The 13,272-nt window shown below is 38.4% G+C and overlaps 1 protein-coding gene across 3 annotated transcripts in view; it reads left to right on the top strand.

The window, feature by feature from the left end:
* The window catches only part of LOC109855009 (inactive rhomboid protein 1), a 21,347-nt gene extending 8,075 nt beyond the window's left edge, over positions 1–13,272 (top strand). For 2 of the 3 annotated variants that reach the window (XM_020428748.1, XM_020428746.1), the window contains 13 exons: positions 1,938–2,273; positions 2,369–2,555; positions 2,752–2,841; positions 6,630–6,952; positions 7,124–7,216; positions 7,298–7,474; positions 7,651–7,834; positions 7,936–8,172; positions 8,293–8,319; positions 8,505–8,695; positions 8,819–9,112; positions 9,275–9,428; positions 9,524–13,272. In XM_020428748.1, coding sequence (XP_020284337.1) covers positions 1,987–2,273; positions 2,369–2,555; positions 2,752–2,841; positions 6,630–6,952; positions 7,124–7,216; positions 7,298–7,474; positions 7,651–7,834; positions 7,936–8,172; positions 8,293–8,319; positions 8,505–8,695; positions 8,819–9,112; positions 9,275–9,428; positions 9,524–9,955 — 2,676 coding nt within the window. In that variant the 5' untranslated portion in view covers positions 1,938–1,986 and the 3' untranslated portion in view covers positions 9,956–13,272. The remainder of the gene's footprint in view (positions 1–1,937; positions 2,274–2,368; positions 2,556–2,751; positions 2,842–6,629; positions 6,953–7,123; positions 7,217–7,297; positions 7,475–7,650; positions 7,835–7,935; positions 8,173–8,292; positions 8,320–8,504; positions 8,696–8,818; positions 9,113–9,274; positions 9,429–9,523) is intronic. The other variant, XM_020428747.1, reaches the window with a different exon arrangement.

The raw sequence follows: 13,272 nt of genomic DNA, 5'->3' as shown, positions 1-13,272 counted from the left end.
ATTAGATTAATTAAGTCTTCTGCGAATATTGTTTCTTACTTTTCGCAAGGAACGAGCAAAAAATGTGTGAGCGAAAGAAAAACTTTGAAAGAGATTAAAATTTCCGATTGCAGTGCGTTTACTTTGAAACATCCCGTATATTTGTTCTCACTTATTGCTGATTTATTTGACATGTAATTTATTACCGACCTATGTACAGCGGTGCCTTATCAAATCGAAACAGGTTATTAAATTAGACGAGCGGTCGTCACGGCGCCTTTAATTTCCGGCCGAAGCGAGCGACGACGAAACAAGCGGAAACAAGATGGTGTATTTATGTTAAAACTTAAACAGTTTGGCTTAAGTGCCTGCGAGTACAGAGACCGAGATGGTTTCACGTGGCACGACACGGATCTTCTCATGTTATGACTCGTTTTGATTGAAGTATTTCTTCGACAAGAGAGAATTTCCTTAACCAAGTGTTACAGTTGACAAATGTAAAGTTACCAAACGGAGCATATATAAAATTTAAATAAAATTTAACCTAACAAATACTTGATAATTTGACTCCGTCAAATCAATAAAACATTACCGTCAAATAATTAAATATAAATAATATACAAATAATTATACAAATAATGTCGGCTAAACGTATGTTAAATTAAAAAAAAAAACTATTAGGATCTTTCATTCCACCGTATATCAATAAATCACACATTTTTTCAAGAATGAATTTTCAATAGTCGAGTCTCTATAAGCTTCTTCCCGAGTACATTTAAAATCTAGCACCTAGAAATATTGCTTCTTTGATGCGCTCGCTTGTGTGTACATCCAAGTTGCGCGAAAGCCGCGCGAACTCGGGAGAACTCCTCAATTCTATCTCGCTTCATCTATTCATGAGAGTTTCACAGCATGACGCATTCTTTCAGTGAATTTTGCTTAGACGCGTCATTTTCTATGTGAGGCCGTTGTGTTTGCAGTGGCCTTAGCAATATCCTTTATCTAATTTTATGGCCAAGGGAATATCTATTTCCTCCAAATCCCTTTCCTTTCACACGCCTTCTGACATATGTAATAAAGGTTCGTATGTATCCGTTACTTATTTTTCGATGAGCGAATTTTCTGTGCAAAGTTTTGACGTCGTTTTGGATATACCTATCGTCTCACGTATGTCAAAGCTGATTAACTTCCGACCATATTTTCCGTGCAATTTATTTTAAATTAGCAGCGGCGGATAAAAAAAAATTTACGAATTTCCCAGGGGAAAATTTCGCGGAAAATTATTAACGTGGCACGTGCGTCTGATGCAAAATGGCAACAGCGCGTTTAAGAAAGGACGGCTCGCCATTAATTACTCCTGATGCACGCGATATTGACTCCCTCCCGTGCTGCACTCTGCCTAAATGAATGCAGGCGAAAGATGCAGCTGCCGCCGTGAGAAAAATTGTAGCGTCGCGCAAATTTCTCTCTTTTTATTTGCGTAAATCATTTTGGCGATTATAAATTCCTTTACTAATTAGAGATTTTTTTTCGCCTCTCACACAATCAGATTTGCAACAATTTTTCTGTGTTGTATCACTTGCATGACGGTTTCTCTCTAAATTTTGAATAAAATAACAAATTTCAAATTCTGTTTTCCTGTACTACAATTTTCAGTGAAATTTAGTATTATTTGTAAGTATTATTTGTTCAGTATATTTACGTCAAGCAAAAATGAAAATCTCCATATATAAATATTCTCTCGGTATTTATTCACAATAGAGAGATAAATTTAACAATATGGAAAGTCACAATAGAGATGTTCGACTGTAAACATTTGTGAATAAAACTAATTTTTCATAAAATAATAAAATAGAATAAATAATAAAATAGAATAAATAATACAATAGTATATAGTAAAATAAAAAAAAAAAAAACTACATTTTTAATAATCTAACATTTGCTCGTTTTGTTGTCAGGCAACCTTCACCGAGTTCTGGCACGACGGGCACCTCGACGGTGTCGTCAATGACCGGCGAGGGAGACACGACGCAGAGCATCGGGATGTATCCCGTGGGTGTCGCGACATCATCAGCCACGACGACGACGACACCGGTGACGACAGCGTCGACGACTGTGCCGTTGGCCACCACCGACGTCGCCGTCAATACCGGAAGCGTCGGCATCGCCAGGAGCGTGTCCGCACCGAGCGCACCACGACCGATTGTTCAAGTTAGCAGTTCCTGCGCGAGCGCTTCGGCAGCACAACGACCAAGACTGAGGAGGAATCAAAGCCGGAGCGAAGCTATTCGGAAGTGAGTAAAGACATTGGACAATTTTTATTTTACACATTTTTTATTCTTTATGAAAGATTATATATTATTTGTTTCTTGTGAAAAATATCTTGCAGTTACATTAAACGTGAGACAGCGCAATTCTTTGGAGTTGATGAAGAATCTGAGGCTGTGGAGAAACAGAGATGGCTGGACAGACGGCGACGTATGGCGTCGAGAAAATATGGCGCACTGGTACCGGAACACAGACCGCCGGATCCGGACATCACCAGAGACGTGCCGGACACAACGGAAACACCGGAAGTGAGTGCATTTTATCTCGCGAAGAGATGTATGTTTTTTAACGTGATTAAAATCAAATTAACGAGTTGTTAGTAAATTTGGCGATGATGTTGTTCAAGCGATAGTTTTTGTAACAAGAAAAAGCAGAGAAAAAATTGAATAGAAAAAGAAATTTAAAAAACTGTAAAAGAAATATGTGTTTACTGAATATTTACAGGACGTTACACTCAGACGATGGCAGCAACCAGTACGAAGAAAAGATTCCGTGGCGAGAATGACATTATCGGGTCTTCATTATATCGTCGAGGTAAGTCATTTGTCCTATTTTCAATTTTTTTTCAGTAATTTTATGTGAAAAAAAAATATTTGTTTAGTGTTTCGTCTGACTAGCAAAATGTGATGCGCAATTATCAGAAGTCAATATAAAAACTTGATGTATTTTCCAGTAAATTTATTAGAATCACAAATTATGTGACGTAATTAACCGGCCGGGGTGTAAACCACCCTCACTGAATTACGTTAGATTAACTTTAAAGTTTAGCTTATTCCGAAGTGGAGTAATTCCAGTCATAAAAGTGGAGCGACTCTCCCGTCACCTCATTACGTAACTTTGGTTTTAGTTTATGTTAGAGGAGCTTATTTCCGGTTGCCAAACGTTTGCTAAACTAAAATAAAATTTCCTCTTCGAGGTATTTATACATATTTCGAATTATAATGAAACAATATTTTCTCAAAGTTGATGTGTCATGTAAAATATATATATAGATATAACAAATTAATATACTTGAACATTGATAAATTAAAGAAAAATTTGTTCAAATGTTGTTTTGAGAGAAACATTATTACAAACATAAAGAAGACTATAACAAAATAAACTTGAATATTGCAAGAGTTTTGTATCATACATGTATAAATATTTAAATGGTTGAAATAATAAGCAAAATAATATAGACGAATAACGTAATAATAGTATAATTATAATATAATAACACATAATAATATAATACAGTAATATTTAATAGTAATATAGTAATATTTAATAATAATGTAAACATGAGAGCGCGCGAACAAATCCGGATTCTGGACATTTCGAAAGCCATTTCAAGTAACAATGTTTTGCGTTACAGAATTATTTTTTTTTATATATATGCTTTATATGTTTTCCGATGAATAATGCGTTTCGATTAACCGTATGAATACATCGAGCGGCAAGCTGCACACACACACACACACATACACACACACACACATACACATGCGCCCGGTGTGTATCCTCTCCGTGCTGCAGGCGGTCGGTCATATTTCAAAACTTACCACTTAACTCGGAACAAGCCGGACAACGACTAGAACATGTACGTACACCGCCGTAGGAAGGTGTATCTTTCGTATATACAAAATGGTTCCGTTAAAATATTTCACGCGCGACCCAGAAAGTATCGCAAGCAGCACACCACCACCAACTCAATTTTCGCAAGTCGAACGGAGAAAGTTTACATCCACTTTACAATTATTTCATGTAATGCGCAGATTCCGCTCTGAGAATTTCAAACATTCAGCGTTGTTACAAAGTTCAGTAATGCAAGATCTACATCTCTCTCTTCCCGTGACGTATGTATGCGCGCGACCGCCGCGGACGGCCGACGCAAAGCCAGTTTCGAAAAAAAAAAAAGAAATGTAGTCTGCAGTGTGTGTAGCCGCGTGTTTGCGTTTTTGATTAAAGCAACGCTGTTAGTTAATAAACCGGAAAGGGTAGAGGAGTTTATTAGACTTCCGCTAATAAATGGCGCCGCTGTCTTCTTATTACGCGGGAGCTGCGCACGCGCGAGCGCGCGCTCGAAAGATGTAAATTTTAATAAAAACTCGCGTGAAACGCGCGTGTCGGCCGCTATTAATTACGTCCCTTCAGCGGGACGCATAAAGGCCGAGCGAAACGAGTTATAAAGGGTAATCTACTCCCTTCGTTACGCCGCCCTAAGATTTAAACCACTTTGTTACGCGCGATGGACACGACGTGTGCCTCTTTTATTTCTTCCTTTTTTTTTAATTTTTTTTTCTAATTTGACGGGAACGGTACACACACGTTGACGTATTTTTATGAAAGAAAAAGAATTTTAAAACTCTCTCTTCTCTAAAAAAAATAAATACACAAGGTGCAACTACTTTGCGTCTAAAGTATTTTCCTCTCGCTCATATATTTTTTGAGAAAATATTAGCGCTACTGGTGCGCATCGCGTTAATGTTCCATGTAAAACGAATAGAGATATCAATGTGTCCTATTAAATTTCAGCCTACTTCCCTCGTTCCTACCCCCTTTCTTCTTCCTTTCTCTCTCTCTCTCTCTTTCTCGCTCTCTTTCTCTCTCAGTAGGCTCGGTAAAATCGCCGTAGTCGGTGCATTAGCCGCAGCCATCCGGAAGTTGCAACTGCGTGGTTGCATCCGCCAGCGCAGTCGTTAAGCCGGATTATGCAGATTTGCGTTTAATTATATGCTCATGAAACGATGGATTTTCCCGTGAAAACACTCATTACAGGTTTGCCATCACCGATGATCGATATTAATGGCGAGCCAATAATGTAATCCAATAATAACACAGTGCGGAATTAATAAACTTTCGATAATTATTGCTAATCATTATTATAAATCATATTTTCATAGACAATTTCCTCAATGCTTCCGACGACTTTGCAGAATCGCGCGATCGATAAATAACAACGGAGATACACGTGTATATCTTTACACGAAACAATAACACACTTGTCTCTTTGGACAACACATCGTCGTGACAAAATGATCTGACACAAAATAAATTTTTATTGTCGAATTGAAACTTTTAACGCGGATTAAAAAATGTGAACGCAAAAATCTCTAATGTTTTCCAACGTGACGATGGAGCGTGCTCGTTAAAGCAGAAAAATGTCAAAAACGGTGCCTCTCTCTGTAAAATCTAACAGAATTTAATTTCGCGAGCGCTGCTTGCGTGGGGGATTAACATTCGCCCTGTTTATTGCCGCGTATCATGCTTCCCGATCGAATTTTATACCGCCCCGCTTCTCGATCGTTAATCGCCGCTATCTCGCAATTAAATGACGTATTTTGAAAAATATTTGCCGGTTGCTTTGCAAAAATGGATGTGCTCTCGACTTTCTCGATATACAGTTGATTAAAATCCTCTCTCTCTCTGTAACAGAACCGCACAATATTTCGACGTTATCCAATAATGTGATTTCGTACTCTCGCCGCGAGTTTAACATTTCTAAATAGTTAAAAAATTTTCACTTTTACGCGAACATTTTTTCAGTTTTATCACACGGGAAAAAAACAACTCTGATTTTGTATGTTGAAATTTCAAAATAGAGAGATAAGTCAATCAGTCGTCTGTTTTCCAAAAGTTTTTCGTCGAGAAAAAGTTGATTTTCGAGAAACTTGTAGAAAAGCGCATTAAAGTCTTGCTGATTGTATCTGGACACAGTTTATACGCACGGAACTAGATCAACGAAGACGTTAGCTAAAGGCCACGATGGCCGAGGAAACAATATTGGTGGAAGTTGGCAACTTAAATTACCATTTAACACGTAGCAAGTTTTACGAAGTTTCGAAGGGGTAACGGAAAGTGCATGGTCAAACACGGAGGCTGCCAAATGATTTGCACTCACTACTAGCTAGTATAGTCAAGATAGTAGCGGGCGCTAACCGATCGCGGCAGTAGCCGCGCGCGTGTGCTGTTCCGACGAGTTGATTGGTAGTGTCGAAAACGTAACAAAAGGAGGGGAAGAGTGTGATACAATCAGTGTTTGTCGGAAATTTAAGGAAACGTCGATTTTTAACTTCGTTCTTTAATCATTACTGAAACATTTAATTTTGTGCAATAAAAGACTCTTTGCTCTTTTCCAATAAAATTTTTTTCATCATCCAGGATATTAAAAATTATTCATTCAAATATTATATCTCTTATATATGGATTATCCGGTTTAAAGTTTTCCGTTAAAAGATAGAAAAATGTGAAAGAGAGAGAGAGAGAGAGATTTCAATTGATCGGAGTATCGGAGTTTTTGTTAGGAAAATAAAACGTATTGGTTTTTTAATATATACTTTCAGTCAATGACGAGACAACGTCCTCGCGCGCGTTCGCTTCCGCGTCCGGAATCGCGCAGCTTCCCGCCGAGCGTGATTGCGTATCTGTCAAGAACCGAAGGAGCATATCCCGACAGCGGCCAGGACGAGGACGAATCCTTTTTCGAAAGACCGCCGCCGCCTTCACCACCTCTACCACCGCCGCCGCCGCCGTCGTCTCAACAATCTCAAACGCAAATCGATCAAGCCTCCAGCGGATTGGTCAAAGACGAAGAGGTCCCTGCCAAGGTCGCGGATATTCTCGACACGCAGGATCGTGAGAGAATTACTTCGGAGGAATTAGTTGGGTAAGAATTATATATAAGAAAAACTTTTCATGTAAAATTCAAATCCCGTGCAATGTTAATTAGTAGATAATAAAAATTTTAATTGCGAAGTTAAATTCTGAATAACTTTTTGAAAGAGAAGTGAAGAGTTTTTTATTTCAAAATATAAATGAACGTTTTTCCTTTTCACAGATTTTCGCAGCAAAAAGATGATAGAACAACGACTGATGGACCGCTCGCAGCTAGACGATCCCGCTTGGTAATGAGGGACCACTATGTTTCCAGGTGAGAATTGATTCCAAGTGCAAATGTGCAAAAATATGTGTAAACAAAGAAGAGATTATAAAAAATATAATGTTGAAACAGGTCGAAGTATGATATACCACCTCCGACGGAGAATACGAGGGTGTCGCAGGAAGAAGGGGTGACTCTGCGAAGGGACATAACCGGGGCCACGAGGATCGCCCGCAGCACGATCGATCGTGTTTTTGACAACAGCAATCGGCGACGATACGGGATGGGCATCGTCGGTCGTTTCTTCGGGTATATTTAAAAGTTTTATTTAAAAGTATGAAATTTTTTTTAATGAAAATAAACTCCACACATAAATCTCAACATTACACATATTGTATGTATGTCATGTAAATAAAATACCAAGGAACACAGATTTGAGATTAGATATTAAAATAATTGTTTTTTCTCTTCTTTTTAATTCACAGGCGATCTTTTCGGAAAAGCATCGCACAGAAACCGGACATACAGAAGCAGTTGGACGATTTCGAGGATCATCGACCGTACTTCACATACTGGATCACCACTGTGCAGGTGTTGATCTTGATAATATCACTGGCTTGTTACGGATTCGGTCCTGTTGGAATGGATCTCAGCCATCGATCGGGATTGGTAAATATAAAAACAGCATTTTTTATTGTAAAATATATTCCAATAATATCAATGTTAAAATACGAGCAAAAAAAAAAAAAACAAATTGAATTGTGTTCAAGGTTCTTGTGACGAGTCTGTCATTGCAACAAGTCGATTATCAGGAACCGGCGAACTTCTGGTTGGGACCTAGAGCTGCGGATTTGATTCATCTTGGCGCCAAGTTCGCGCCGTGTATGCGTCGTGACATCAAGATTTTGAAGGAGATCGACGTCTGGAGGGAAAGAGAACGAGACACAGCCTGCTGTATAAGAAACGACGATTCCGGCTGCGTTCAATCCAGCAAAGCGGACTGCTCTGTAAGATTTCTGACTTTGTTTTTCGAGACGTTCTTATTTATTAAAACTCATCCGCAGAGACGATCACGTTCGCACGTTAATAATAAATAATGTTTTTCCTCATGCGCGCCAAAAAAATAGGTTCGAGGATTGAGATCCACCGCTACGGTAACTTACGTGATATTTTTACTTTTTACAATTGATTTTCATATTTTTTATAAGAAAAAAAAAAAAACTTAAACCGAGTATAATGTGTATCGTTTATGCATGTTACTTTTTTTGCACGCAAGTATACTTGGAAAAATTAATCTTTCAAAAGCAGTACGCTTAATTGCGATCATCGAACTTGGCAGAATACAATTTCAACTTGGAAGAAGTGGGGACCTGGCGACAGCGGACCTGGCGGCCGTATCAGTGGATCCGTTTGCGGACTGGACCCGAAGTTCTGCGACGCACCGGCGAGCATCGCGCCCTATGAATGGCCAGACGACATCACCAAGTGGCCGATATGTCGCAAAACCAATCCTTTTAGCCAACGTTTCAGGTATAAACTGGAACTTGAAACGACTCTTGTTGTAACTCATTGCTTGATACGATATTAGGACATTAATTGAAATTGTTTTTTAATGTAAATGTGTGCAAAATAAAATGGAACGATTCTTGACAGAAATGGGAGTCAGCGAGGCAACGGCAACTTTCCTGTCGGTCGTTATAAGGACAAAATGGCGGAGCACATGGTATGCGAGGTGATCGGACATCCGTGTTGTATCGGAATTCACGGGATGTGTCGGATCACAACAAAGGAGTATTGCGACTTTGTTCATGGTTACTTTCACGAGGAGGCGTCGTTGTGCTCGCAAGTGGAGTGTCTTCATGACGTCTGCGGAATGATACCGTTTCTTCATCCCGAATGGCCGGATCAGTTCTACAGACTATTTACCACTATCTTTCTTCACGCTGGGTAATTGTTCAATTAAAAAAACGATTTCGCTCAGAAACGAATCAACCACTTTATTTGTGTGTGTCTATGTAGAAAAACTTTAACAAAACTATATCTGTCTTGTATTAATTTCAAGAAAATGAAGTCTTAATTTGTGTTTATTACACCGACTCGATATTGCAGAATCGTCCATTTAGCAATTACGTTGCTCATCCAATATTTTCTGATGAGGGATTTGGAAAAGCTGACGGGATCTTTGCGTATCGCTCTGATTTACTTTATTGGTGCTTTCGCTGGGAATCTGGCTAGCGCGATTTTTGTCCCTTATAGAGCAGAGGCAAGTTTTTTTCATTTCCAAAATAGTTTCTAGCAACGATAATGTAAAAAAAAGTTGAATATAATTTATGAATCGCACTATTGTTTCGTTCGCAGGTCGGTCCAGCGGGTGCGCATTTTGCGCTGCTGGCTACACTGATGGTCGAAGTGCTGCATTGCTGGCCGATGCTCAAGTATCCGCGTCGCGCGCTCTCCAAGCTGATTCTGATTCTGATTGGACTGTTGGCGCTGGGTATATTGCCGTGGGTGGACAATTACGCGCATCTGTTCGGCTTCATATTCGGCTTCCTGGCGGCCTACGCGCTGATGCCGTTTATCTCATTCGGCCACTACGATCGCAGACGAAAGATCCTGCTTATCTGGATCTGCCTAGTCCTAATTGTGGGCCTGTTTGCCTTGCTGCTTGCCCTCTTTTATAATGTGCCAGTATACGAGTGTGAGGTGTGTAAACTGTTCAACTGCGTCCCGTTCACCCGTGACTTCTGCGCCTCCCAGAACATCAATTTCAAGAGGGAGGAACCAGTATGACACACGGGGCTGTGGTTCACAGTCGAGAGCAAAATCGTCCCCCGATTACATCGCGCGCATCACTACTACAATCCGCCGTTCGTCGCGCTTGTTCCGGCAATATTTATTCTCGCTGACTCCCGAAACCGCATCCGTAAATCGATCGATCAAAGAAGATGGTGGTCGACTGGTGTTTTCTTTGATTTCAAGCGAAAAAAGTGTACAAAGAAGAAATGTATCTCGGAGCTAATTAGGAAAAAAATCACACAGAGATTATTTTTGTTGAAGCTGAAGCAAATATTGGAAAGAATATTTCTTTTCAAAATAATTATGCTGTTATGTATTTTAACGACTGCGCTTCCACATGTGAAACAATTAAAATTACCGAGCTTCTCGAAATTTTTCTGAAGCCGATGTTTTTCGAAGTTTCCGGGATTTTTTTCCGAACTCTTCGAGGAGATCAACGATCAGTTTAAATCGCGAATGGTCAGTATTATTTCGTATAAGAGCGATATCACAGCGCGTTCGGGGGACATGGGGGTTCGATAGTGCCTGAATCGAGCGGGTGAAGGTGATGGATCCCGACCGACATTTTTGCTACTGCCAACGAACGTCAGTAAGGAACTGTGTTCGTCGACGCACGACGATGCCTTAACACATTATTAAAATCCAAGTGTAGTGAAACAGCTCCCGATGTGAGCTGACCGGGCCTTGAGAGAGCCTTGAGGACTCTGAATCGCCGACGGTGTGTAAATATTGAATTTTAAATTGTCCCGCAATGATAACGGATGGATGCTTTCATGGATTATTTAGAAATCCCGCGGTGAAATTTGGCGCGAAAGCATCCAAACCTCTCCGGATGTTAATAATGAGACAAAGGGGAAACGAGGAGGGGCAAATGTAAATAGGATCGAGTCTTGTTACCATTGTAAGAACGACCTTAGTAAGCTAACTTTAGGGAGAACCTTGAAAGTGCGCACGTCTTTCGTCTCTGCACGATATAGTCCCCCGCACCTCCGACATCCGGAACTATTGTCTGTGATGGCTTGACCTTGGAGATATTTTTCGTAGCACCGCGATGGCCGCGCGAGCCTTTCTACAAGGACGATCGAGGGATGTTTGCTGTTTGGATACCGATCGGTAACTCGCTCACTATAAGCATTTGTAAGATGTTCCTTCTCTTTCTATTTTAAGGAAATCTGGTATATAGTAGTGAAGAGAGCGGAAGAAAAAAAAATTAAGGGACACGCTTGTTTTCATTTTATCGAGTGGAAAATCATTTATCTTCATTGTGGTATTTTTAACGTGATAACATATAAAAGTAGGTATCGATTTTTAAAAAATAAATATTTCAATATTTTACAATAATACAATAGAACATTACGAGTGTGATGTTAATAATTTTAATCACAATATAATCTGTTACACATTTTAATTGAAAATTAAAATTTTTACAATATTGAGTAAATATACCAAAGATTACGAAAGTTTAAATATGAAATGTAGTACAAAGTGCAGAATATATGTGTAATATTGCGAGATAAATAATAGCTATCGAGATATCTGATTGGTATCCAAAAGCTGGAACTTCTTATCAAGGATAGGAGGAAAGGGGAAGTCCGAGGTAAAGGAGGCGGAAGGAAAGTGTTAACGATTTAAGGCGAAATGAATCAATTTTTATAACGACGTGAGAACGAGAGAGAGAGAGAGAAAGAGAGAGAGAGAGAGAGGAACGTGCGAATATCAGAATTCTTAATCAATTACGAAATTAAATCTGTACATTGTAAATATATATTTGCGAAAATGTAAGAGAATGTGAAGAAAAAGCAAAGAGGAGACAAGGGAAGGAAGAGATATAATACACGCGAGATACTTTGATTTTATATTGTAGGAATTGAAACCGTTATAACTTTTTGTTAGAAAAGAAGAAACGACGTCAGATTCCTACGCTATATCGTTATTTATTATTCACGATAATGAAATCATTTTTTTTTTTTTTTTTTTTCAATATATACAGCACGGACAAAAACTGTCTCTTAAAAATACATACATATACCGGTTTCAATTTCTATTTTATATTCGATATACATGCATAATTTATAACTTCTATTTTGTTAATATTCGTTATTGGTTAATATTCGCGCTGTATTCTACATTGCTGTAAAAACTATATGTTAAATTTAAATTTATAAATCTACGAAATCGTACTTGGCTGTGACACCACCAACTCTTGGAAAGCATCCACCAAATTTTGTTATACTAACTTTCAATTTCAATTATATAAGAGGATTTTGAGAGAAAATGCAACTGCAAAAGTGAAACACCTAAAAGCAAATTTGTGATTAAACTACTTAAAAAAAATAATTCGTCACACAATTGTTTTGTATAATTTGTGTGTTTTTATATTTACATATTCACATATATATTGTATATTCTATATTATACTTATTTTAAAAATATAACATTTTAACATGACATCTCTAGCAATATAAAACATCCGCGACGATATTTCGTCAAATATTTACGCAATTATAAATGTGCGTGAAAAAAAAAAAAAAACGTAATTTTACAGTAAATGCCAATTGCAAGCGCCATCTTATCGATTATTATGATTGTTATTGCATTTGCTCGCATCAATCCAAAATATACATTTGGAAAATTTGTGATATACAACTGATGATCGAACGAAGAGAGAGAGAGAAGAAAGAGAGAAAAAGAGAGAGAGAGAAAGAGGGAAAAAAAGAGAGCAAGAGGATGAGTGCGTGCGTGCGTATGTATGTAAGTGTTCGACGTATGTCGTCACACGCGGCATGTGAAAGAGCACGTGTATGTTTGGAGTGACCCACATCGCCATATTAAACTTTTTTTCGGATTATATCTATAAATATATAAATATAAATATACATACATAAACGCGGGTTAAGGTGAATCGTCGAACAACGTATTGTTATTATTGTAAATGTGTCATATACAAAAAAAAACCTACTAGCATGCAACACGCACACAATTACACAAGAACAGTATATACACAAATATATGAACAATCGTATATACACACGTACACGTACACGTGCGATGGAGATAAAAAAAAAAAAAAATAAATTGAGAAAAACTTTCGATAATTCCATACCGATCACGGCGAGGTGGAATGTCTCGCTCTCCTCGTGGAGGCGAGTGCGAGAGGAGAGGGCGATTTCATTCCAATTATGATTGTTGTAGAAGCGAAAAATCGCGAGCAAATTGCGCGACCAACTCAGTTTTTCAGTCAATCGAATTATTTGAATTATAGAAGAAAATTTATATATGTACACGTGTCCTCTATATTTATATATTAAAAA

Source organism: Pseudomyrmex gracilis, unplaced genomic scaffold (genome assembly GCF_002006095.1).
Source record: "Pseudomyrmex gracilis isolate BER0280 unplaced genomic scaffold, ASM200609v1 scaffold_78, whole genome shotgun sequence".
Classification (NCBI taxonomy): Eukaryota; Metazoa; Arthropoda; class Insecta; order Hymenoptera; family Formicidae; genus Pseudomyrmex; species Pseudomyrmex gracilis.
This window is presented reverse-complemented; position numbering and strand designations above follow the sequence as displayed.